The 26,289-nt window shown below is 43.3% G+C and overlaps 1 protein-coding gene across 1 annotated transcript in view; it reads right to left on the bottom strand.

Moving 5' to 3' along the window:
- The window catches only part of LOC150048612 (aldehyde oxidase 2-like), an 81,472-nt gene that overhangs the window by 28,631 nt on the left and 26,552 nt on the right, over positions 1 to 26,289 (bottom strand). The window contains exons 13-26 of the mRNA XM_090354356.1: positions 24,081 to 24,190; positions 22,724 to 22,908; positions 21,845 to 22,007; positions 19,762 to 19,854; positions 18,391 to 18,560; positions 17,683 to 17,797; positions 15,437 to 15,559; positions 12,538 to 12,634; positions 12,011 to 12,135; positions 11,173 to 11,306; positions 8,242 to 8,329; positions 5,694 to 5,780; positions 5,304 to 5,500; positions 2,687 to 2,909 (exon numbers count right to left, since the gene is read on the bottom strand). Coding sequence (XP_090210482.1) covers positions 2,687 to 2,909; positions 5,304 to 5,500; positions 5,694 to 5,780; positions 8,242 to 8,329; positions 11,173 to 11,306; positions 12,011 to 12,135; positions 12,538 to 12,634; positions 15,437 to 15,559; positions 17,683 to 17,797; positions 18,391 to 18,560; positions 19,762 to 19,854; positions 21,845 to 22,007; positions 22,724 to 22,908; positions 24,081 to 24,190 — 1,910 coding nt within the window. The remainder of the gene's footprint in view (positions 1 to 2,686; positions 2,910 to 5,303; positions 5,501 to 5,693; positions 5,781 to 8,241; positions 8,330 to 11,172; positions 11,307 to 12,010; positions 12,136 to 12,537; positions 12,635 to 15,436; positions 15,560 to 17,682; positions 17,798 to 18,390; positions 18,561 to 19,761; positions 19,855 to 21,844; positions 22,008 to 22,723; positions 22,909 to 24,080; positions 24,191 to 26,289) is intronic.

Below are 26,289 nucleotides of genomic sequence, written 5' to 3'. Positions count from 1 at the left end.
ACACTGCTCAGTGGCATGGTGGGAGAAGTTGGAAGTTCACTTAGGGAAGTTCAATACAAGAAAGCAGGTAGTGAAGCAAGGGTGGAGGTGCATGTTAATATTCCAGCTACTGGAGAGGCAGAGAGCAAGAGGATTTCAGGTCAAGCCCAGCCAAGACAAACAGTTAGCAAGATCCTGTCCCAACAAACAAGGTGGGTGTGGTGATATGTGCCTGCAATTCCAGCTGTGTGAAAGGTTGTAGATAGGAGGAGGCGGTAGGAGAATTTCAACTGAAGCCTGTACTTGAGTTAAAACGTCAAGATCCTAACTGAAAAATAACCAAAGGAAAAAAGAGCTGAGAGCATGTTTAATTGGTTGAGTTCATGACTGGCAAGCATCCAAGCTCAAGGTCAAAATCTAGAGCTTCCCTACACACATTTTGTGTCCAGCTCTGTATATTATAAAGAACAGATGTGGTTCTATGCCAGCAGGTCATCAGGCAGCAGGGAGACAGGCTGGTCATCCAGACACTGTCAGGCAGAATAGTCACTGAGGTTGGGGGATGGGGGCGGGGGAGTGTGAAGGGGCGGTCAGGAGACAGGGGAGTGAATCAGTGACATAACCTGTATCAGCTTAGCCAAGCACCTTCTGACAACTCCAGGAAATACACTTAATGTTTGAAGGTACCAGGTTTGGAGATGAAATACTATTCACAAACTAATCGCAGAGGAAGCAAGGACTGTTGTGAGAGTCTCACCAAGGAAAAGGGTGGCTGCTCTGGGCATCTCTGTGTCCTGCAGAAAATGTCAAGCAGATCTCAGTTACAGAGATACTGCAGAAATGTTGGCTACATTAGAGGAAGGGCAAGGTGGTATTTTTCCTTCCAGGAGTAGAAGGAGGAGGGATTAGGACTCAAGTCCATTCTTTTTTTTTTTTTTTTTTTGCCAATCCTGGGCTTGAGCTCAGGGCCTGAGCACTGTCCTTGGACTTTCTCAAGGCTAGAGCTCTACCACTTGAGCTTCAGCACCACTTCCGGCTTTTTTCTATGTATGTGGTACTGAGGAATCGAACCCGGGTCTTCATGCATGCTAGGCAAGCACTTTAACCACTAGGCCAAACTCCCGGCCTCAAGTCCATTCTTGCCTGGAGGTTTCTGGATGATGAAGGAAGGCTAGGAGTACTCCAGGTGCTCGAGGTAAGAGTGGCATCTACTCACTTCTAGCCACTGATACCCTCTGAGGACAGTGTTGTCACTGTTAGTGGAGGGTGTTCCAGCTGTGTGAGTCATCTGCTGACCTGGCATACTACCCTTCACCAGCTATCCAAGTGGCTCCTGTGTGCGTCAGCTTAGAGCTCTGTGGGGAAGGAAGCTGGAGGTCTTGCAAAGGGAGATTTCAAGCTTTAGATTATGTTTGATTTGTTTACGTGTATTTTTGTTTTTGTGGTGAGATGAGAGGTTGGCTCCCATGGCTAATAACAGAGCAGCTGTGATTTAGATGAGAAGTGGCCTTATATGCAAAGAGAAGTGAGGTATAATAACAATAAATAAATATTTACTGGTTCATAGTTATACAACTTCTAAAACCATGAAATGTGTTGTCTTTTGTTGTCCTGAGGGGCATAGATAGCTGTAGCATAAAGGGGTATGGGGGGAGGGGGAAGGAGAGAGGAGAAAAGAAAAGGATGGGGGAGACTATCTACTGGTTGTCAGCAGCTGGGAACGAATGGAAGAATATTTTCAATGGTGTACATACAAGATGATCTGGTAAGTGTATGGTTTTTCTGGGTTCCTGGCTTTTCTGATTTTGGAGGACAGTAATAAGAAGGCAAGAATCAGTCCCCATTTTCTTTTTTTTTAGCCAGTCCTGGACTTGCGCTCAGGACCTAAGCGCTGTTCCTGGACTTTCTCAAGGACTCTACCACTTGGAATCTCCGCACCACTTCTGGCTTTTTTCCCCCCTATGTATGTGGTACTGAGGAATCAAACCCAGGGTCTTCATGCATGCTAGGCAAGCACTCTACCACTAGGCCAATTTCCTGGCTCCACCCATTTTCTAAACACCTTTCCAGCCCAGCAGCCATTAGAATTCAGGGAAGATTCCGGTCTAGCCCTCACACTGCCAAAAGGGTGTATTAATCTGATGCCCTTTGCGCACCATGAGGTCTATGAAGGACTCGCTTCTTTCTCTCACCAATTTGTGTGGAGGATTTCTGGATCCCAGTCCCTTTCCCCTAGGAGAACGGACGCAGGTTTCTGGAGAAGCAGCTTGAAATGCCTGCCACTTAGGGCAAACTGGAATGACTTATATCACTGACCATAAGTTTTTCTCTTCCCCAAGCTCTGAAGCCACACAATCCTGAGACTAGGAGCAGAGAGCCCTACATGGTGGCCCTGTGGGTTTCTATTCCTTTGAGCAGTAGAGACAGTGGGGGCCCGTTATTCTACCACACAGCCTGCTGATGGGACACTTGCTCACACTGTTTCCTGTCAGTCTAACCTTTTCCTACCACACTGGGTTTGAAGTGTTTGCAGATCAGAGCTGCTGTGGAGATTTTTGGACATTTCCCAAAGGTGCAGGCGAGGAGAGAGGCCCATTGCTCTGGCAAGGGTGACATTTTCTTAAGCTGCATACTGACTCATAGGGCTGGTTGGATTCTATGAGTGTGATGCAAGGGTTACTTACTATATGCTATGTTTAAGTCTTACCTGGTGATAACTTGTTGCACCAAAGCCCACTGAAAACTTCATGGGGACAATAGCAATGCCTTTCTTCTTCCAGTAGTTCTTCTTATTGAACTCCTCCACCTGCATTCTTCTACTGTGAAAGGAGGACTTGCCCAGACATTCATCCCAACATCTTCTCAGGGGCTCAGGATTGAATGCTTGTTTGTAGATGGTTTTATCAACTGTTTTGTACATGTTTTTCTCCCTTATCTGAAATGAGTGTGAAATACAATTAATAGGGTAGACAGAAACAGATTGTCAAATAAAGTCTTGGAAAACCTTTACTATAAAGCATAAACTTCGGTGGGGGACCAAAATTTTTTTCCTTTAAAGGATTGTCCATGTATAACAACAACAACAATCATGATAACAATAACAACAGCAGCAGCAACAAATGTTTCTTCTTTTTCTCTTTTCTTCTTGTTCTTCCCTTTTCTTCTTGAGAAGGCTGCTCTGTTCATTAATGTGTCAATCAGGCGCCAATCACTGTCAAGAGTGGAGGGTGGCAATAGGGATGTGAAAGACAACAGGATAAGGGCATAGAAAGGTGGATTTTCCTCCTTTTTCTTTTCCTACAAGTTTTAGAACATGGAGAAGATCTGGTAGCCAGTATAGTAAAGTCAAGATTTAATTGTCACAACTAAAGATTTGTTTCGCTTTAGAGAAATAGCACTGCAGATAATGCTAAACAGCAGATATCCTCTAAGTTTTTCCCTTGGGTTTGAAATGCATGGTTAATTCTCTTATATATATATATATATATTTATCTTAATAGGCTGTGTTTTATGTCCAAGGAAAATGTAGCCTGCATAAGAGAGGCTGTCAAGAAATACCTGGAAGACTTATTTTTTCTGCCATCTTCATCTTATAATAATAATAAAAAATAATTACCATATTATCCAACGTTTTTTTCGTGTGGTCCTGGGACTGAAGCCAGGGCTTTGTATGTGCTAGGTGAATATTCAATCATTAGCTACACCTTCCAGCCCTATGGGGATAAATATTTTAAGGAAAATTCACTCAGTTCTCAGGAACTCTGGGGTGAAGCATCTTATTCTTCAGTTTAGAGATAAGGAAATGAAATCCCAGAGAGGTCAATTGTCTTTGTTCATTCTGGTAGACTTGCCTAGAGTACCTTTCCACCTGTCACTGTTCAAGGCATGGCTCCAGTGTCACTGCATTCAGAAAGTTCCTCCTAATCCCCTCCCTGGGACCCTTGCAACATATTCTTCCTTTGTGCCCATGGCACACTTTGTATGGCTTCTTGCAGGAAATGTCCCATTGGTACGGGTGTGAAGGAAGCAGCCTGACAATTACACATCACAAACCTAGAGCTTCCTGTTGAATTTAGGGATCAAAGTTCAAGGGAAAGTGCATCCTTGTTAGAGTAGAGGGTTGATACTGGTGAAACAGGATAAAGCAAAAAAAAAAAAAGTGGGCTGAAGTCTGATTAGAATGTGGAAGTGGAAGAGTATTATAAGAATTTATCTCACCTCTGGAGGCTATGTGGCCCTGGTCTATCATCCTCTTCATCTTCTAGGATATTATACAAAGTAAGTTTTTGAGGGAGGTGGGGTGGAGCCTACTAGGATTTGAACTTATGGCCTTGTTCTTGCTAAGCAGGCAGTTTACCACAATAGCCATGTCCAGGCTTCAAAATAATTTTTCTGGAGGGTGTTCCTTTTGATGTGATCTCTCAAAACCTTTCAAAGGAACCCACAGTTGTAGTTCTAAGTTTTCACTATAGATAGACCTATACAACAGAACAAAGAAGTAGCCTTGGTACTTATGTACCAGGGCATTATTGCAAAATCACTTCAACAGCCCTGAAATGGGTGATTAGTACAATGGTTAAGTAAATTATGCAACATTCATATCAGTAAGTCATAACTTGAAGTGGCTCATTTCACTAATGTGGAAAGGTGGTTCATGGCATATTCTCAAAGGGAAAAGAAAGGTACAGAATAACATGTATGTCACTGTCCCATGTTGGTAGATAACTATATGTGTATACATATATATTCTATGTCAGTGCTTATGTGTGGATGTATGAATACAGTGGAAGAAGACAAAAAGAAAACAGTAAACATAGAACTGTTAAATAATAGCTATCCTTGATCAACAGGAATGGGAGTTGAAAAAGGAAATGTCTACTTGAGTGTTGTTTAGGTTTTTGAATAGACAGAGAGATGGGGTAGGGAAGACAGGATGGACAAAAGACAGAGAGAGGGCAAGAGAGACTTTGGCGTAATGAAGGAAGAAGTACAGGGCCTGGGTAATGCCCATTAGCAAAGCTGGCACTCCATCCATCTTCAGCCCCAGCTTCACTTCTGGATTTTTGGAGATTAATTAAAGATTCTACCTGGGTTGGCTTTGAACCATGATCCTCAGATCTCAACCTCCTGGGTGGCTAGGATGCAAGGCATGAGCCATTGGTACCTGGCAGGGTGAGGAGTTCTTTTAGATAGTCCTTCATCATCTTGATTTCAAAAGCAGAGCTAATTGGTGTAGTTCTGCTAGTGTATTTGCTTGGGTCAAGGTAGCTAATTCTCCACCTCCACTTCTTCCTCAGTCTTGGTCATATGACCTTGATTATAACCTTACCTTTTCTGGGGGAAGCCCACATTTAGCTGCCACAGCAGTGATGCAAGATTCGGTCACTAGGGTTCCTTGGGGGAAGCCAAACCCACGAAAGGCTGTGTTAGATGGTAAATTTGTCCTGCATGCACGGCCTCGGAATCTCAAGTTGCGGATTTTATATGCATTTTCCAGCTTCAGTATAAGAAATTCAATTACCTAAAGTAAAAGGACACACACATAGATTGAACGTGATGCTCCTTCTCTTTGGCCTCCTTTTCTCTAAAAGTCAAGTTGAATCACACTGCTTGTGGGATTTGACCATTTGAGGAAACATGCTTCCTAAAGATTCATCTAGAAACTTCGCATTCTACTCATAAGCAAGGATGCAGCTAGTTTCTGATGCACTTACCAGTTCCGAATCATCCAGCATACACCCTCCATTGATGTAGCACTCGATGTCTAGAGCTTTGATTCGCCCACTGTTCATGAATCCTGCCTGTTCCCAAAAGATGGACATTTTACAGATACATGTGAGTCACAAGTCTAGTCCCTCTAATTGGCAAGACTGAAATGGATTTTGCTTCCCATTTGCTCTTTGTGGCATACCCTTGCCTACTATTGCCTTGTTTCTCAGTGCTTGATTGGAGAAGATCTCTCTAAGCTTGCATTTTGCTGAGTCTTTTCCTTTATCATGCAATTTTCCCTTTGCACATTCAGTATGAAATTCTCAAGTTCTTGCTTGTCTTTCATTACATAATTGCCACCCTCATCTACCTTAGCCTTGGAAGATTATCTTTTGACATATATATATATATAATATGTATTATATGCATTTTTACTGGCTTTTTAAAAATTTGGTCTGAGGTTCTTTCTACACTTTGGGGAAGTCTCTGGGATTCCAGAACACATGAGGATGAGTCACGGTGTTCATTCTGGGAAAGCCTCTGGAGCTGAGGTCTGAATTTATGATTTTATTAAGGGGGTGTGGGTGCTTTGGAAATCGTTAGGATCTAACAAGCAGGAGCTTGTGCTGCTGTAACTGTTAGGCAGGCACTTAAGATAGCCCACAGTTTTTGAATGTTGTTATTCCCTTTCCATCTACCTGTACCGTCTTCATATCTGTTCAACCCAGATTGAAAAGAAATCCCTGCCCCACATGTAGTTCTACTAAAAAAGGAGTGGAGCTGCTCCCTTTCTTTTGGTGTATTTACTTTTTTTGGGGGGGGGGCGGTCATAGGGCTGGATGCTGTCCTTAAGCTCTTCAGCTCAAGGATACAGCCCTACCCCTGATCCAAGCCCCACTTCCCATTTTCTAGAGGTTAATTGGAGATAAGAGTCCCAGGTTCTTTTGTGCTTGGGCTGGCTTTGAACCTTGATCCTCAGATCTCAGCCTCCTGAGTAGCTAGGATTATAGGTGTGAGCCACCACGCCTGGCACCATGGGTCTTAAAAGATCCGAATAGCTGGGACCAGTGGCTCACATCTGTAATTCTAGCTACTTAGGAGGCTGAGATCTGAGGATCATGTTCAAAGCTAGCTCGAGCATGAAAGTCTGTGAGACTGTTATCTCCAGTTAACCAGCAGAAAACCAGAAGTGGAGCTGCAGCTCAAACTAGTAGAGGGCTAGCCTTGAGCAAAAAAACCAAAGGAAAGGGCCTAAGCCCTGAGTTCAAGTCATGACCATCATCAACAGCAACAACGACGACGACAACAACAATAAAGATACCTTTGAAGGGAAAGAAAACTTTACTGGCCAACTCTGGTCACTAATTATAAAAATAATAAATGACAATTGTTGCTGTGTTGTGGAAACCTATAACTTAAAAAGTATAGGTGATGTGATTACTTAATGATTTACTGCCATGACATAAATCATACAGGAAATTTAACTTGTATGTAATAAGCAAACTGGGTACCAAATAAAGCATGATTGGTATGTTTTATATTACAACTGTCCTAACAAGTCAATCATAGATTAAAAAATAGCATCATAAACTAGATACCAACAAGTATTTTTTTTAGTAGTGTTGCAATACAGTTCATAAAATATGCAGTGAATGTGGTTTAAAGTAATTTTAAATTCACTACTTACTGGAGTCCTAAGTGATTCACAATAAATTGGTATCAATTAGTAGAAACATATAAAAATGATTTTTATAGCTAAACTGTTAAACATGTTGACAAGCAGTAGTTTTGTCATAACAATGCTTGTAGCTTTTTTCCCCCCCTCCTCAGGGCTTGTTTGTTGTGGAATAGTAATAGCAGTCTTTATTCCTTCAAATAGTATATTTTTGACTTTTTTCATATATTTTTATTGTAATTAATAGAAGGGTTACATTATATTCACCAGATAGAAGGTGCATCACTTCACAAACATTGATACCCTTTCTCATGTTTTGGTCCCCATTTCCCTCCCCCCACCCCCACCCTTCATGGAGTTGACTTTTATATATGGTATGGGGATAGGTGGAATTTCCTTTTTCTGCATTTGGATATCCAATTGTCTCAACACCATTTTATAAATTATTTTTAATAATACTAGAGCAATTACAATGTACTCATAAACGGACACAGTCAAATAGTATATTTTTAAAATGAGTATTTCAAATTATATTTCCCTCATTGAATTTCTTCATAATCACACATTAGAAGTTCCTTGCAAAATGCCACAAGTACTTAAACATATGCATGTGCCTTTAATAAAATTATGTTTAGAATTTAGCAAAATCAAGATAACAGAACAGAGAAGTGGTACTGTGGCTTAAGTGGTAAAGTGCTAGCCTTGAGCACAAAGAAGCACAGGGACAGTGCCCAGGCCCTGATTTCAAGTTCCAGGACCAGCAAAACAAACAAACAAACAAACAAAAATCCCCCAAATAAACAAAAGTCACCTAGATAACAGAACAGGAGAAAGTCATTCAAATAAAATGAGATATTTAAGTCATCTTTAATACTCACTTTATATTTTCCAAATAAGGGATGTCTTCCCCCAGTAATTAGCATATCATCCTCACGATCCAGAACAAGACGAATGGGACGACCAGTTCTAGAGAAAACAAATGTCAAATTCTTTATCCATCTTATCCACCTGTCTATCCATTCACTGATCTGTTCATTCCCCACCCACCCATGTATCCATTTCACTATATAACCAGCTCCCCATCCATCTATCCACACACTACCCAGTCTTCCAGCCTTTACATCATTCATTTAACTACTTAGCTATCAGTCTCATGTAGACTTATTAATTTCATGCAATCTGCTGGGCATAGATGTAAAGTAATGCTAAATTACTATTGTCCTGTGGGGTTGGAAATTTGTATGAAGGGGCTAATACCCTATGGCAGTTGTATTTTATGGAAATTGTATTCTGATGGCTTCAAATTTGACCTTTATCCAGCCCCAGTCATTGCATATATTCTCACCACTATTTAGAAATGAGAAAATGTGAAAAGACAAATGCAAATAATGCTAGTTGAAAAATGCCAAGAAGATGTACCATTTCTGAAGCCATCATCTAGTAATTGTGAATCAGTGGGGCTATTTTTCAGATGGGATAGCAAGAGTTTCTTCTTTTAAAAATTGTTATTATAAAAGTGATATACAGAGAGGATACAGTTATATGTCAGGTAAAGAGTACATTTTTTTTGACAGTGTCACTCTTCCCAGTGTTTCCCTTCTGTCCCTACCCACAATTTGTATAGTTCATATCAGTGTCTAGTGAGTATCACTGCTGTATTTGTTCACCATTTCTGTGTCCCCTTTACCCTCCCCAAAGACAGTTGAATGAGCAAACAAGACAAAAAGAAAAGTAAACAAAAACAGCAATAAAGAAAAAAAAAACCTCTCCTTTCTATTTCCTGGAGTTCATTTCAATGAATATTATTCTGTATGATCAGATGCATAGAGCTTTTTCTTTTTAAAAAAGATTGTGGGGCTGGGAATGTGGCTAAATGGTAGAGTGATTGCTTAGCATACATAAAGCCCTGAGTTTGATTTGTCAGTACCACATAAAGAGAAAAAGCCATTGGTAGCCAAGTGGTAGAATGCTAGCCTTGAGCAAAAAGGCAGCTCAGGGCTGCCCCAGGACTAGCAGAGAGAGAGATATACATACACACAGAGAAAGAGAGAGAGAGAGACAGAGAGAGAGAGAGACAGAGACAGAGAGACAGAGAGACAGAGAGAGAGAGAGACAGAGAGACAGAGACAGAGACAGAGAGACAGTGAGAGAGACAGAGAGAGACAGAGAGAGACCGAGAGAGACACACAGAGAGACAGAGTTTTCTAGGGCTTCAATTTATGGCTTGGGTGCTATCCTTTAGATTTTAACACTTGAACCATATCTCCATTTCTGGCTTTTTACTGGTTAATTGGAGATAAGAGTTTCAGATTTTCTTGCCTTGCCTCAGGTTTCAGTCTCCTGAGTAGCTAGGATTACAGCACGAGGCACCATGCTCTCTTATTTGCATTTTGAGGCAGACATCTCCATGATTTTTCAGGAGGTTCAATCTCTGAACACATTGCTGTGGGATTACTTAATGCCACCAAGGTCAAGGTACATTTGATGGCTTTGGTTCCCACTGAAGGCTGAGTGGTAGAATTACTGGGCAAGTTTGAAAAATGTATGGATGCCAGGGGCAGTAACCAACTACCAGGGGTCAGTAACCAGCTGCCAGGGTGTTGAGATGTAAATGTTCCATTTGACTCTAATGTGTACTCCTATTTGACAGTAGAAGGCACAAGGCATGGTGGGAATACAAGAATTATCTGTCTGTTAATCATTTGGGTTCCTGATGGGTGTTTTAGGGAGGATTAGTTATGGAAAGAACTGGAGATGGGACTCTTGCTTTCTCCACTGCTCACGAAAGACTCACACAATGTCTGAGTGCCCTAGCGGCACAGATACTGTCATAACAAGCAAGACCTGGGAACTTTGTAGATTGATGGGGGCTCTGACAACACATACTGAACAAAAACATAACAACCTAGTCATAGAAACAGAATCCTGTCATGGAATATAAGTACTGAATAGCTGGCACTGGTTACATATGAATGCTGAAGCTTTAAGATCAGAGAAGTAATCCTTCCCTTCCGTTGTCTTCAGCCCAGGACTCCTCTTGGGGCATAGTCGTCTATCCATAGAAGACACTTGGAGGAGGTAGAAGATGGAGAGTCTTTCTCTCCTTATCCCAACCCGCTCTGGGGCAGAAAGTAGGAGGCAAATTAGGGTATCTTGACCTACTCTTAAAGGGACTATCTTCCTCAAGTTGAAGAATAATGTAGTCCCAGCCCTGGAGCTATTCCATCAATCATCCTGACCTTTTTATTTAAAGCCTAGTAATTTACTCAAAGTCCTCTCTACACCTCTCTTTTACAGTGGCTCTAAAATGATGGGGGAAGATAAGTGTAAAGAAATAGAAATGGCACTGGTGATGGTGACCTAGAAGCACAGCTTCTCAGAAGGTTGAGATCTGAGGATTGAGGGCTCAGAGCCACTCTGGGCGGGAATGTCTGTGAGACTCTCATCTCCAATTGACCACCTAAATAATGGAAGTGGTAGAGTGCTAGCCTTGAACCAAAAAGCTTAGGGACAGGGCCCAAGCCCTTAGTTCAATCCCTACAATAGACCAAAGAAGAAAGGAAGGAAGGAAGGAAGGAAGAAAGGAAGGGAGGGAGGGAGGGAGAGAGAGAGGGAAGGAAAGAAGGAAGGAAGGGAGGAAGGAAGGGAGGAAGGAAGGAAGGAAGGAAGGAAGGAAGGAAGGAAAGGAAAACTGGAGGCTGGTTCACCCAGGGACATGCAAGTGCCTGTGATGGCAGCCAGTGATTGAGCCACCCTAGTGGTCCCTCAGCCTTGTTCTGACACCCATCTGTCTCCCGAGGCATACTCACTTGATAGCGCTCACTGCGGCAAGGGCCCCAAACATAGCAGGCCTTCCTACTTTCCCTCCAAAACCTCCACCCACTCGTTTTACATGACAGGTAATCCTGTTGATGGGGATGTTCAGAGTGGAAGACACTGTTTTCTGTAAGTGTGAGAGAACAGGAAGTTTTATAAGTATGAAATGCAGGGCAGAGAAATGGCACAGCAGGATTCATTCACATCAACCTTCTGTTAAAAAGGGGAGATAGTCTCAATCTGTTTGGCAGGGCTTTGGTTAGTTCATATACATCATTAACGTCATGGAACAGCTCTTCCAGAAGAAAAATGGTATTTATTAGAAGGAAAACTGCCAAAGTTGTGGACACTTGTCAGAAGCCCAACTCCTAGGCAAATGTCTGGGCCAAAACATTAAGGAGATAAAACCCAGGAAACTCCTAACAATTTATTTGATAAACACAGCTAAAACCACGAGCATTTCTTGACTGGGAAAGTAAAAATGGTCTATAATATCTATATAAACTTGTTTATTATGATTACCTTGGGGAGGGGGGGGAAAGTCAAGTTCAGGAATCAGTTGGTAATGTCATCCCATCACAGAGTTCATGTAAGCCTGATGCAAATAAACTTACTCTTTCAACCCAAAGTGATCCTGGCTGTCCTTTTATTACTCGAAAAGCCCAAAGAACGGAAAATAAAAAGCTTCCTGGTGAAGTATTTCACAGATGTAAAATATTTGGATTCTAAATTTCTGTAGGTAAAATCACTATGTCTGTGGGAAGGTGTGGGAGCTGTCGGCCATGATAGGATTTAGGAAAGGAAGGGCTGGGGAGAAATCTTGCACCTGACCTGCACGTGGGCTGGATCCTGTGTGGACACATATATATCCAGTTCTTTGTCTTCTGTCTTGGGAATAACAAGGACTCTTTGTGTTTCCATGTAAAAGTGTTCTTGTCCTCCAACATGGACTTCTCCTGTCAAGCACAAGCATAGAAAACGCCTGGAAGTATGGGCTGGCTAGAAGCCACCATCTTGGCGAAGCCAAGGGCAAGAAGGATGTAGATTATCTGGCCTGCATTTGTCCTGACTGAGAACCAGTCATCTGTCTAATGGTATCCAAAGAAGGATGACCTGTTTCAGAAACCATAATTCTAGAAGTTCTGAATTTCTGGAAGTGCTAAATTCTTGATTCTGTTCTTAACTAGTCAAAATGTTAGCAATTTATGTCCCATGTCTTCTGTTGCTCTGTATCCTTCACTGTAAATATGATATAATGCGTTTGTATTCACATATGTACATACATATGCACATACATGCGCAATGAGAGAGGAAATACAGATTTGGCAAAACCAAACTCTCCTGAGAGAGTTGTGTACCTTCAACAATTTGATCCACCATTTCAAATGCCTCCTCAATGTTTCCTTGCTCAAGCTTTTTTTCAGAGCACAAGAATGAGCTGTGTTTCAGGGCATCCTGAATAAAAGAGGAAAAACATGAAAGCCAGTTATTTCTACATTTGCTCCCACTAATTTTTTTTTTCTTTAACAAAGGTCAGTATACCTTCCCCAGTCCTGTTTTCTGGGATGCATGAAAGAGCAGTCAAGCGAGTCCTAGAGCAGTAGCTCACAGCAGAGGTAAGATGGAGAGGAAAATATTTTCTTTCTTTCTTTTTGTCTGTTGTATGCTTGAACTCTTAACGTATGTATGAACGTGTGTATGCATGGATATATGCATGCATGCATATATGTATGTTCATTGTGAGGCCCCACAACTGACAAAATATCTCAGGGCTTGGGCAATCTCCCTGAGCCTGTTTGTATTCAAAGCTAGCATTCTACCATTTGAACCCCATCCCCACTTCCTCTTTTTGAGAGGTTACTTGGAGGTAAGAGTCTCATGGGGACTTTTCTGCCTGGACTGGCTTCAAAGGACAGTCTTCAGATTTCAGCCTCTTGAGTAGCTGGGATTACAGGTGTGATCTTCCTCCTGGCTCAGGAAATGTCTTATATTTTCAAGAAAACAAGCAGGAGATTAGGGAGACATTAAGAAGGAAGCTTACAGCTAAAAGTTTATTACCTATAGATAGGCAGTACAATGAAACCTACCAAACAAAAGCTTGAGAAAAGAGAGAGAAAAGGGGCAAATGGAATACAATAAAAGGGATTAACATGTTCCAAGTATACTCTACAAACTAGGTATGACAGTTCATGTCTGTCTTGGGACAGACACAGGAGGGCTGTGTTCCAAAAAAACTCAGGAGACAATTTTCTTTTCAGAAAATGTTGCTCAAAAGTTTGAGCATACCTGCTATCTATGCTATTGCAAGAAACATAAACAGGAGGATTACAATCCAGGTATAATACAAGAGCATATGCCTTGGATTTGTAAGAGAGTTTAAAAAGATCAAGATGCATGTCTTTGTAAATACTTGAAATACTGAGTGACTTATACCTTTTAGGCACATTTAAAAATGTTCAAGCCAGGGACAAGTGGTTCACTCCTGGAATTCTAGCTATTTGGGAGGCATTGGGCGGACTGGTGTTTGAGCTAGGTCAAGCATACATGTGAGATCCCTTTTCAATCAATAGCTGGGCATGGTGACACACAGCTGTCATTCCAGCTAGTGAGGGTCTGAGACCTGGAGGATCATACTTTTAAGCTAGTTTGGGCAGAAAAGTCTGTGAGACACCATCTCCAAGGAAGAAGCACAGTTATTATGGGGACTAGAAGATAAGCAGATCAAAGTCCAGACAAGCCTAGGCAATAGCAAGACTTTCTCTCAAATTAAGTACAGAAAAAGGAAGTGGCGCTGTGGCTCAAGAGGTAAAGCGCTAGCTTTGAGCAAAAGCTCAGGGAAAAAAAAAGTGCTAAAGGTGTGGGTCAGTGGTAGAACACTTACCTAGCAAGGTCCAGAATTTCAACTCCCGTACCATCAAAAATAAAGATATGGTAAATTTACACAATGGAATCTTATGCTGCCATCAGGAAGAACATCTCCCCATTTGTAAGGAAATGGAAAGACTTGGAAAAAATCATACAAAGTGAAGTAAGCCAGATCCAAAGGAACATAGGCTCCATGGTTTCCCTCATTTGTAATAATTAGTATGCATCTGGGATTTTCATAGCAGAGAAGCACAAGAGCTGAAAAGGTATGTGCATATGGCCATATAGGAAGAGGCTAAGTGAAATGAACTCTAGGATAGGGAAACAAGAGATTTATCCTTGTGGTTATTGTTTTTAATGTACTATGTGAAGTTATATTTTTATTCCTTTTTCCCCTCTTTTTCTTTTTCTCAGGCTTTATCTTCTGTTGACACTGTATCTGATTTTGTACCTGGTATATTGTATATACATTTATATATATATATTTGGCCAGTCCTGGGGCTTGAACTCAGGGCCTGAGCATTGTCCTTGGGCTTTCCTCAAGGCTAGAGCTCTACCACTTGAGCCGCAGCACCACTTCCAGGTTTTTTTCTATGCATGTGGTACTGAGGAATCGAACCTGGGTCTTCGTGCATGCTAGGCAAGCACTCTACCACTAGGCCAGACTCCCCGTCCTATTGTATAAACATTTATTTGTTTATGTGAATCAGGGAAAACTGAAAGCGGATAAAAGAGACTATGAGACAAGGGATGAACCAGTGTAACAGTGATATTCACAAGACAACAGGTTAGAATTGTACTCTGTAACTTGGGAGCGGGTGGGAGGAGGGAAAGAGGGAGAAAAACATGGGAAGGGGTAACAATGTTCAAGAAGTAACTGTAACCCCTCTATACATCACTCTGATAATAAAATAAAAAAAATATAGCCAGGTGCTGGTGGCTCATTCCTGTAATCTTACTCAGATCTGAGATCTGAGGATCATGGTTCAAAGCCAGCCAAGGCAGCAAACTTCATGGGACTCACTCTTATCTCCATTGAACTACTAAAAAAGCCCAAAGTGGAGCTGTGGCTCAAGTGGTAGGGCACTAGTTTGAGTAAAAATGCTCAGTGCCTAAGTTCTGAGTTCAAGCTACAGGACTGGCACCAAAAACAAAATAAGATAAAATAATAATAGAAATATTCAAATGGTTCACTATTTTTATTCCCTATTCTGAAGATAATGTCAATGCATACAAGTAATATCTTAGCAAGGTGATTTTTCCAGAACAAGCCAATGCCAAAATGGGAAAATGGATTCTCTACTGAGTCTTGCATTTAAGGTACTTGTGCAGGCACTTTTCACGCTCCAGCCTGGGGGTGGGGGAATTTCAGTCATGGGCAACTCTGCTCACCTCAATGGTGAAAATGACAGGTTCCAGGTCTTCGTAGGTGATCTTTATCTTTTCGGTTGCTCGTTTTGCCTGCACATCAGTTTCTGCAACCACAGCACAGATGACCTGGCCCACACAAAGTACCTGAGGAAAGCATGAACTTGCATAGATGGACATTGCAACGGGAACTAGGCTTAGCCCTCACTGTGTTGCTGTCATAGGTGTCATCACTGAGCAAGAACAACCACACTGAATTCACATTTAACTACATGTGCTTGGATCTATATCTATATCCATATCTATATCTATATACTGCTGGGTGCAGTATTTAAGCCTATCACCATAGCTACTTGAGAGGTAGAGATCAGGGCATTGCATTTTGAGGCCCACACTGAATAAACATCTGTGAGACTCCATTTTACCCAATCCTAGCTATGGAGGAAACATAGTAATTGGTCACAGGCTATCAGTCTGTCTTCCCCAGTGATACAGGGAAGCACAAATAGGAGGACTGCAACCCAGGCTGGTCTGGGCACAAAGTGAGATTCTGCCTAAAAGTAACCAGTACATAAAGAGACTCAAGTAATAGAGTGCCTGCCTAGCAAGTGTGAGAGTCTCCCTGAAGCCCAGGCAGGCCTAGAACTTACTGTGTAACCTAGGCTAGACTTGAACTTGAGATCTTCCTCCCTCAATCTCTGGAGTGTTAGCATTACAGGCATGTGCCACTGTGACTACTGCTTAATTTTCTTTGACAATACTGAGGTTTAAATTCAGGGTCTTGAGTTAGAAAATTTTAAAAAAATGAAATAACATAAATAATCCAGCCAGGTCTAGTGTCCATTTTAAGCAATGAGTGGATGTGAGATTGGCTGCAATTGGAATCAATTGCTCCATTATTGAACTGGGCTCACATTCATCTCCTTCATGATATCACTTTATAGTGAAAGGACATGCACCATCTTTTTATAAATTATGGTCCTTGTTGTGGACTGACTAGCATCTCCATATTCATATGTGAAGGTGGAGCCATAAAGTGATAGAAGCATGAGGTGATGAGGGTGGGGCCAGAGTACAGTATGATTGGCAGCCTTAGCAGAGAAGTGAGAGGCACCAGAGGATCTGTGAACAAGGCCACATGAGGACATGGCAAGAAGGTGGCTATCTGCAAGCCAAGAGAAGATGCCTCAGGAGCGAAACCAAGCTTACTGGCCAACATTTGACCTTCCACTTTCTATTGCTTAAGACTCCCAGACAGTACTTTATTGTGGCAGTCCATGCTGACTAATTTAGCTCCTACCTGACAGCCAAACTCTTCAGCCAGTGCTCTAGTAAAAGGACAGCATTCACTCCCTAGCTGGAGAAGAAACTGTGGAACTCATGGAGAAGGGACAATAATGGCTCCTCCTGGGCCAATCACCCTTTATATATATGTTTACTCATGTAACTCCTATAGCAACACAATGAAGGGGGTGCTATGATTATTCTCCCTTTACAGATGATGAGACCCAAGGACGTACAGCTATTTTGTGGAAGACCTAGAACAGGAAACCTGGTACCTGAGTGTGTGAAGGAAGGTGGGGTACAAGGAGAGGATTTGTTCAAGAAGGGCGAGAGTTCAGTGTAAATACAAGGAAGTAGCAGTGTTTTTCTTTTTTAAAAATTATCTTTCTAGATCTTTCTAGAGTGTTCCATCTTGATATAGATCAGTAGTTCCTGACATTTAGTTTTTGGATCAGGGTAAATGCATTCAAGAATGGATGAATTAGGATGGTGATGTTTCCTTTCAGTATGTCATTTTCTAACTCCAATAAAGCAAGGCTAAATAAGGTAGAGGGGAGCCTGTAGATACTTCTACCTCACAGAGGTAGAAAGAGCTGGAAGGCAATGGAGAGGTGGTAGAAGGTGGACTGTGTCTCTCCCTCTCCCTCTCCCTCTCCCTCTCCCTCTCTCTCTCTCCCTCTCCCTCTCTCTCTCTCTCTCCCTCGCTGTGCTGGTCCTAGGGGTTTGAACTCAGGGCCTGGACTCTATCCTTGAGCTATTTTTGCTCAAGGCTATTGCTCTACTACTTGAGCCACAGCTCTACTTCTGGCCTTTTCTGGTACTTAGTTGGAGATAAGAATCTCACAGGCTTTCCTACCCAGGCTGGCTTCCAACTACAGTCTTCAGGTCCCAGCCTCCTGAGTAGCTAGGATTATAGATATAAGTCACCAGTGCCCAGCTTGTCTTAGTAATTACTTGTACCAAATCATTTCAGTTCCCATACATACTTCATCTATGGCCAACAATTTGTCATCTTCAGTACCATTGGTGCCTGGAATGTCTTCAGCTGTTATCACATCAACCACCCCCGGTAGTTGAAGGGCTTCAGATGGGTCAATTGATCTGTACACACGGAGAGATATTTAAGAAGTAGAAATCAACATGCTTTAAGAGCTCACACTTGAGGGAGGGACTGAACAGTGGTCAAAAAATAAGAATGGGTAACAACAAATTTACCCTGACTATTTAGAATGGACCTACCACAGAGTAGGATCCAGGAGACTCAGGAAGTAATACTGGGCCAGGCAGGAACATTGTTTTGCTGAGGGTGGTGATGTGAGGATGCTGGAGGCAGTGTGATCTCAAGGGACATTCTTTGGAAATTTAGAACAGAAGCCAATTGCCATTCTGTCAAAAAGTTAGCATTTCAATGTTTTATCCCCAGCTGGGTGTCTGCATTGAATTCGAGTGTGTCCATTGAGTCCACCCAAGACTCCAGCAGGAAGAGAAAGTGGAACAACAACAACAAAAAAGGGACCACAGCTGTGATTTTAAACAATTTTTTCATGCAGGTCATTTCTATATACTCTTCCTTCCTTCCTCCTCCTAGGCTGGTGACTTTTTTGTTCTTGATTCTTTTTCGCTTTAGGATCTTCAGATGCAGGACATTATAGGCAAAGTTAGTCTGTGACTATCAGGGAACCTGATTTACTCACATGATTTTTGCATGGGCTCTGGTACTGGTCACCAAGGCCATGAAAAGTTCTTTATTGACTCTGGGGATGTCATCACAAAATATGGCTTCTCCTGTGGCGTGTTTAAGACCTGACAGGTGCATGACAGGGCGTCCGACTGGATCTTGGAGGGGTTGATGAGACTCCACTTTCTACAGAGAAAGACAAAAGTTTCCATGGAAATCTTTCACATCTGCAAGTGGCATGGCCAATCACCAGCTCTTGTGGCTCAGGATTCAAGCAGCACATATTGGATGAGGTCAGAGGATAAGCACGGTGATTAAATGATGTCACTAAAATGGGAAATTGCCCTTCCTGTTATGTGGCTAAGTCAGACAAAGCCAAATGGTGAAGCAGGTGAGAGGGCACTCTGCCTTCTTCTCTTATGGTGTCTCTGTACTTCTTTCTTTGGCCTTTAGAGGATCTTTGTCCTATTAGATTAGTTTTCCAATGACATCTGTTCACAAACTAAGGATCATTTCTGGGCTCTGGCCCATGCTTGTAATCCTAGTTATTGGTGAGGCTGAGATCTGAGGCTTGAGGTTTGAAGCCAACAGGGGTAGAAAAGTCCATGAGACTTTTATCTCTACTTAATCAGCAAAAGTCAGAAATGGAGGTGTCGTACAAGTGGTAGAGTACCAGTCTTGAGACAAGAAGAAGAGGAAGAAGAAGAAGAGGAAGAAGAAGAGGAAGAAGAAGAAGAAGAAGAAGAAGAAGAAGAAGAAGAAGAAGAAGAAGAAGAAGAAGAAGAAGAAGAAAAAGAAGAAGAAGAAGAAGAAGAGGAGGAAGAGGAAGAGGAAGAGGAAGAAGAAGAAGAGGAAGCAGCAGCAGCAGCAGCAAGAATTCAAGCCCCTGGTACCAGCACAAAGAAAAAAAAAAAACGAACGATGAGGAAAGAGTTTGTGCTGGATCTCTCTAGCCAGGAGAAGGGTGTGTGTGGGGGTGGGGCGGGGTGGGGGAGGAGCTGTCCTCTAGTAATAAGAGCTCATTTCTGAATTGTCCTTCCGGAAGGTTAAGTGCAGTCACTGAAGAGGTCTTGTCTGAATGCAGATTAAACATTTGCAATCAGTGCTGGAGGCTCAACGTTCAGGCTCAGCTGCTCTTCTGAGTAAATATCAAACAAATGTCCAAAGAATATCACTTTGAAGAGACTATAATGATTAATCTGTTAGATCAGTCAGATACTTCAATCTTGACTCTGTCCCATGCCAGCTCAGGCCTGACCTTGGATTAGCATCTCTCTGACTTGGATGAGGTGCACCTAAGAAATCACCACTCTGAAAAGCTTGCTTGTTCTTCAGCACAGTTTTTATCTCTTAGCATTTAGGTTTCAGTGAAGTTAAACTCACTGACCTGGTATGTTTGGACTCCCTGAGGTATGGTGCTGGGGAAATCTTCCAGAGCACTTGGGGATGACTGTGCAATTTCAGGATAACGACGATTGCCCTAAGACAATTCAATAAGATGAAGAGAAGCTGGTTAGTCTGGATTAAATTGGACTTGGTTTTATGTGCTAGGAGTCCACTAAAGTACTCAGATGGCTTGGATAACCAAAGTCCAATACTACCTCCCAGGGTTTCCCTTTTTCACCAGTGTCCCTCTGCCCTTTGTCTTCACCCAGCCAGGGAGGTCCTGGACTGACTGCTTCCAAGCAGAACCTGCATAAAACAGCACTTTTGCAGCAGCCTGCTAGGGGTTGGGGGCTGGGGGCTGAGGAATTCTGGATTGGTTAAAGCATGCCAGTAGTCCCACTGTTCACAAAAAGGGACAAATCCTGCATACTTCCTCAAGAACTCAGCTTTTCTGGGAGACAGCAGTAGAACTGGAGAGGCTGCTCTGGGTGTCAAATGTCTTGACTCAGAAACCAAATGGCAGGTCATCATTAGAATCATGAGAGTGCAGACATTTTAGGAACAGTGAAGCATCGGGTTGTGGGTAGTGGCTGGGGAGCAAGAGGGTATAAGTTAGAGTGAGAGTTATAACTGTGATCAGAGTAGATAGCGGTGTGTGGAGTGACAGGGGAGGAGAGTTTACTTTGTCTTATTCCAAGACATTTACAACAAAAACTCTAGAGAGCTAATTTAAATATTAGTATATGTACCACATATATGATATATATACATATATGATTATACTGATATACATATGCACTTAGTTGGTATCTATCATATATAACATATATACTATATAATCCTATGTAGCTATATGTGCTATAGATACATGATGTATATCATATATATGATATGTGACTATAGGTCAGTTTTGTCTTTCTAATAATAAAGTTTTATTTGTTATGGGTTGAATATGAAATATTCCCCACAAGCTCAAGTATTAATAGGTTGGTCCCAGCTGGTAGTCCTACCAGGAGGAAGTAGCCCACTGAGGTTGGAGATTTAAGGTATCTTGTCCCTGTTTCCCCCCCCCCCCCCACCCCTTTGCTTCTTGGCAGCTGTGATATGACTTCCTCTGATCCATCATGCCCTTTCCACCATGATGGATGGACTTCTCTAAAACCATGAACCCCTAAAAGAAATTTCTCCTCTTTCTTAAGTATTTAGTCACAGTGATGCAAAAGCCTGGCTAATATACATTTCAAATTGGGTGAAAAGTTCTAGTACTACAAAGCAGAATGGTGGTTACCAGGGCGGGTGGGGGGGGGGATGGTGGCACTGGAGATACAGAGGTACTCTGTGGGGCGATGGAAAGGTTTTATTTGTAGAATATTTCTGTGGCAGCTGCACAGGTCTACAAGTTTGTCAATGCACCGGATTTAATTTGGTGAAATAATGCTTATTTGTAAAGAAGAACATCACACACTGGAGGCAGGGACAGCAAGCTTCAGTGCTCTGTGCACACAGCGAACCTGTGCGGGCTGAAGACAGTTTGGCGCCTGACGCTTTAAATAGGCCCTCAGGCCTGTGTCACAGAGGAAGACGAGACCAACAAGGCCTGACTCAATAGGTGACAGGTAATGGTGTAGGCAAGAGCAGTGGGAAAGCTGGGAGCTTATGGCTGCAAGGAGCTCATAAAAACCCAATTACAGATTGAGTTGTGTCCTCCCAACTTTATATGCTGAAGTTCTAACCCTGACAAGATAGAGTACTTATTAGAGGGGTGTATAAGTTAACTGAGGTCATTAGGCTGAGTCCTAATCTGATATGGCTGGTGTCCTAAGAAGGGGAATTTTGGACATAGATGTGCACATAAGGAGAATGTCATGTGAACGAAGATATTTGTCTAAGCTAAGAAGCCCCATAGATTGCCAGCGAACAGCTAGAAATTAGGCAGGAAACAGAAGAGATTCTTACTCACAGTCCTTGCGGATTCTCTGATGAAGGATCACTAGACCCCAGCACTGGGAAAATAGTAACTATTTGTCATAGCAATCCTTGTAAAGTCATCTGGGAAGACTTACAGGCACAGAGAACAGCTTTACTTGTGTCTTCAGTTCCTGCAAAACCTCTAGGTAGAACTTGAAGAAGAAGCTGACTATCAGAGTCCTCTTGAACTCTACCTTTCCCCTGGGAGCTGAGCCTGGCAGGCAGACTTCATCCAGAAGCAGCCTGCAAGCCTCATCCATCATTTGCTCATTCCAGTGCCTGGTAGGTTGGAGGCAGAAGAAACCAGTTAATGAACAGTCTTCATTGTGTGGCATATACTAGACATTGGATTAAAGCTCTCAGAATTTCCTTTTCTTGAATTAGAGGAAACTTTGGAATCGTTTTATTAAGCCTTGGAAGATGCAGGTATGGGAAGATTAAGAGGCCCAAGGGTCATAGCAGGGTAAAATGGGTCCTTTCCCACTGCAACAAAAATCAAGCATATCCCAGAGCCAGAACTTGCTAGAAGTAGGTATTAAATAAATGTAGCAAACAGGGCTAATGGTTCAGCGACTAAGAAATTCTGTAGCAGAAGTAGTTGACTGCTACCTTCACCCAGGGGGAAGTGGAGTGTACCTTCAAGTGGAAAATTAGGGTGCTACTTGGAATCTGAGATTGTTGGGTTCTGATCTGCTGAGGGCATTGGGGGGGTCAGGTGGGGAATACCACCTGCTAGCAGAACTAAAAGGCTGGACTACTTTTACTGGGTCCTCAACTCAAAGAAAAGCAAGGAATTCATTGAAGTCAACTAAGATTTAATTAATTCTGGAAAATTACAAGAAAGAAAAAAATCCCATTTTTTTTCCTAAGTCTGAGTTTCCATTTCCCAAGGCTTTCTCTCTGCCACAGCCCAGTTTCCCCTTACTTACTTTTAGTCCCCCACCCCTCTTCAAACTATCAAGATGCATGCCCAGGGTACAGGGCTCACTCCTTACCTGCCAAGAAGCTGCTGGCAAGATTTGCGTGCACTGATGGTGGAAGTGCCCAGCCCACCGTAGGTGACGCTCAAGTCTTCGATGGTGTCTGTGCCTGCTTTGAACAGGACCCGCATGCCAGCATTTACGTCGGGCAAGGCATTTTGTTGGCACTGAGCCTGTCGGAAAGCGGCCACAAATTCCCACTGTGGAGGCAAGTCATTTGGGTTATCTCGTAAGTCAGAATAAGAGTGTGCTCTCTGTCTTGCTTCTTGGTACTTTAACCACTTAGATGCTCTCTAAAAGGGCAGTTGGTACATTAAGAGTTCACACTGGCTTCCCACTTGTTCCAAGTCAGAATCATGTCCTCTGGAAGGCCTGTCCCCAGCACCCCAGACACCCTAACGATCAAGGATCATAAGCATTTTCCTTCAAAGCCCAGGATGGCTGCAAGCAAAAGGCAGTGGAGACCCCATCAAAACTGCTCCTCAGATCTTCCTGAGCATGGCGGAACCCTCCGATACCTGGGCTTTGAAAGATCCAAAGAGATCTGCACCTTTTCTTGGATTGTAGAAAGGATAATTTTTCCATTTGGCAAAACCGGAAAGGAAGCAGAATAGAACATTCCGGATAGAACTTTGGTCTAAGGAGTCCTGGGTCCAGTGGAGGAGGAGAGATGGCTACTGGCACATTCTCTAGCTGCTATGATCTCTGGTGTAGCTAAGATGCTGCTAGTGAAGGTGAGCCCTAGCTCAAAGTTTTTGAGTGGTTAATTGGAAATAAGAGTTTCACAGGGACTTTGCTGCCCAGGCTGGCTTCGAACAGTGATCTTTCAGATCACAGCCTCTTGGGTATCTAGGACTACAGGGGTGAGCCCTGGCCATGTGTCCTTTGCTTTGCCTTGTCCTCTTAGATTCAAGTACAACTTTGGGGACAAGGCATAAGGAGCAGGGAGTGAGCACAGAAGGCCATCTCCATAGCTAGCTGGTGTGCAGCAACCCAGGGGTCCTGGGATAGAAGACATCTGAAGGCCCCCCTATTCCCAGTGGGGTTGGTAAAAGTAGGGAGCCCTGGACTCTGTCTCCCTGTGCCTCAGTGGGGAAGTTCCATTCATAGCCAGAGAGCTCTCACTCATGGAAAAAAGGGGCAGGAAGGAAGCAAGGCCTCACCCAACAGCTGCAACAACAAGCCAAACCCGCATGGCTGCTTGGTTGTGTCTGTTCCAGGCCCTTGGTGTGGGCCCAGCCCACAGGGGACAGAAAACAGGTTTTCAGGGTGCAGATCTTTCAAACTCCCAACTGATTTCCATTTCCTAATGATGATTGCACTTGTTATCATAAGGGAAAAACTACTTGGGAGCAAACAATGGGAATCTTACCTTTTGGGAGTGAGGGATGTACACAGATTCCAAAATCTCTTCTGGCTTCAAGTCCGCACTTACCACACCAGCAAGAAAATGATCATTGAGGGAAATCTGCCTTGGACCATCTGTGGAAGAAAATGGCATTTCTGCACAGTCCTGGCAAGAAATGCAAGGTGTTTCTTACGTTTAAATGTTGGCTGTGAGAAGAAGAAAAAGCTTGCAGGCAGTGAAAGCCACGCAGGAGTCTATTCCCTCTGCTGCTTATGATGACATTTGTTCCAGCAGTGCCCATTCTCTTTACAGGGAGGTCATCTCCACCAGGCAGTCTGCTGGACCTGTGGGTTTTCCTCTTACAGCACAAGCTGGCTAACTAATTAGAAGCCATTCCTGGCTCAGATGGAGGTGCAGGCACAACCTCAGTGGATACAGGGTTTGTCATCCATCATGCACAGACTCAGATGATTAGATTTGCTTTTTGTCGTTGCCACTTTGGGAGATCCTGTCTCAGGAGCCAAGTGAAGTCTGCAAAACCTCCTTCCTGCTCAGCTTTTAGCAGCTGCTGGTCAGAGCTGTGGCCTCAGGCTCCAAAATATGTGCTCTTTAAAGTGCATGGCATAGGAAGTGTTGGAGCATGAGGTGTAGTTCTTTGGGGTGGGGTGGAGACCTAGAGGAGACCATCTTGATCTTGGTCCACCTGCCATGCTGCTGATCTATGGATCAGGTGATCTACTGCCCTGGCTGGAGCATAGACAGGCGCTCATTAGGTAGAGATGGTTTTGCAGGGAAAGTAGAGACAGTAAGCCAGCAGAACAACATGGCCGCTGCCACCACAGTAGAACTCCCTGGACAGGGACAGGGACCAGGCACCCCTCCATCCTGGGGCCCCAGAATTCTTGGCCTCTTCTCTCCTGGTCTTTGGGGGGGGGCAGAGCAGGAGTATCCCAGGTCACAGGCCTGGGGCACTCAGTGGAAAGCCTGCCTGAGTCGGTGGCTTGAGCCTGTCATTCCCTCCACTGGCAAACTAAATAGGATGAGAGCTGTGGGGATACATATTCTCTCTCAGTCTCCAAGTCGCCTCACCCTGCATCAACTCCCAATGATGAGAGACAGGATTTTCTTAGCAGCAGACATCTCAGGGAGGCCAGCGTCCCTGCATGGACCCAGCCTGGAGGTCCACATGAGCAGAGATTGTGGTTGTTCATTTCAGACTCTTTTTGTCTGGGGCACTGTTAGCTCCCAGGAGGTGCCATGAGCCAATGATTGCTGAAGGGGCTTGTGAGAGAGGGTGGGAATTGGACAGATGGTCGGTGGGGGGAGAGGGGTACTTTTGAGTTAGAGGATTTAGGGCTAGGACAGAATGGGGTGAGGAAGCAGCACATGTGATGGAAAGTCAGATGGACCCGAGTCTTGCTAAGGTTTGCATATTTGTTATGTCTGAAACTCATTTGATTCATAAACTTCCTTTTCCTGTACCATGGTTTGAACTGAAAGTCACTTTACTACTTAAGCCATGCTTCCAATTCTAGTTTATGAAACTTCATGGCCCCTTGAGATGAGAATGTAGCTCAGTGGTAGAATACTTGCTGAACATGTGAGCATGGGGTTGGAGGGAAGCAGGAGGTTTCTGGAGTGGGGTAGAGGGAGCAGGGAGATGAGACTCAGAGGTGATTGTTCTTTCCGTATTGTCTCCAACTTCATAGGTTTGATCATACTATTACAATAGGATAACTGTGGCTCCCTCTTGCTCCCTCTTGCTTTTCAACCTTCCCTAAGGGCCAAAGGTCTCAACCAGATACGAGTATCTTGAGTTTGAACTTCTTAGCCTTTAGAATGATGAAGTATGCATTCCATCTTTATAAATTATCTAGCCTCAGAACTTGGGTATAGCATCACAAGGATAGCATCTCCTCCCTCTGGAGACAATGACCAGTGCTGGGAACACAGCGGCTTGGAGATGAGGCACATGCAGTGTCTGGCATAGATATATAGTTAGCGTTCCTGTACGAATGCACAGGTCCTGAGGGGAGTGTTTTTTCCTGGGAGTGGTGCCAAAGGAATAGTCTTCTCCGCTGTAATTAAAATGAATCACTGTCTCCTTCCTGCCCTGTCTCCAGAGGCCTGTGGTGTTCGGATGTCTGCTCTGCCTCCTCCACCAGACTTGTGGCTTCCTACGCAGCACCTGTGGTAGGAGGATGGCTTAAGGGTACAAGATGGGGCACGGGGG

The sequence above is a fragment of the Megascapheus bottae genome, chromosome 21 (assembly GCF_031878675.1).
Source record: "Megascapheus bottae isolate mThoBot1 chromosome 21, mThoBot2.hap1, whole genome shotgun sequence".
Classification (NCBI taxonomy): Eukaryota; Metazoa; Chordata; class Mammalia; order Rodentia; family Geomyidae; genus Megascapheus; species Megascapheus bottae.
The sequence above is the reverse complement of the archived record's forward strand: the minus strand, read 5'-3'. Positions and strand labels throughout refer to the sequence as shown.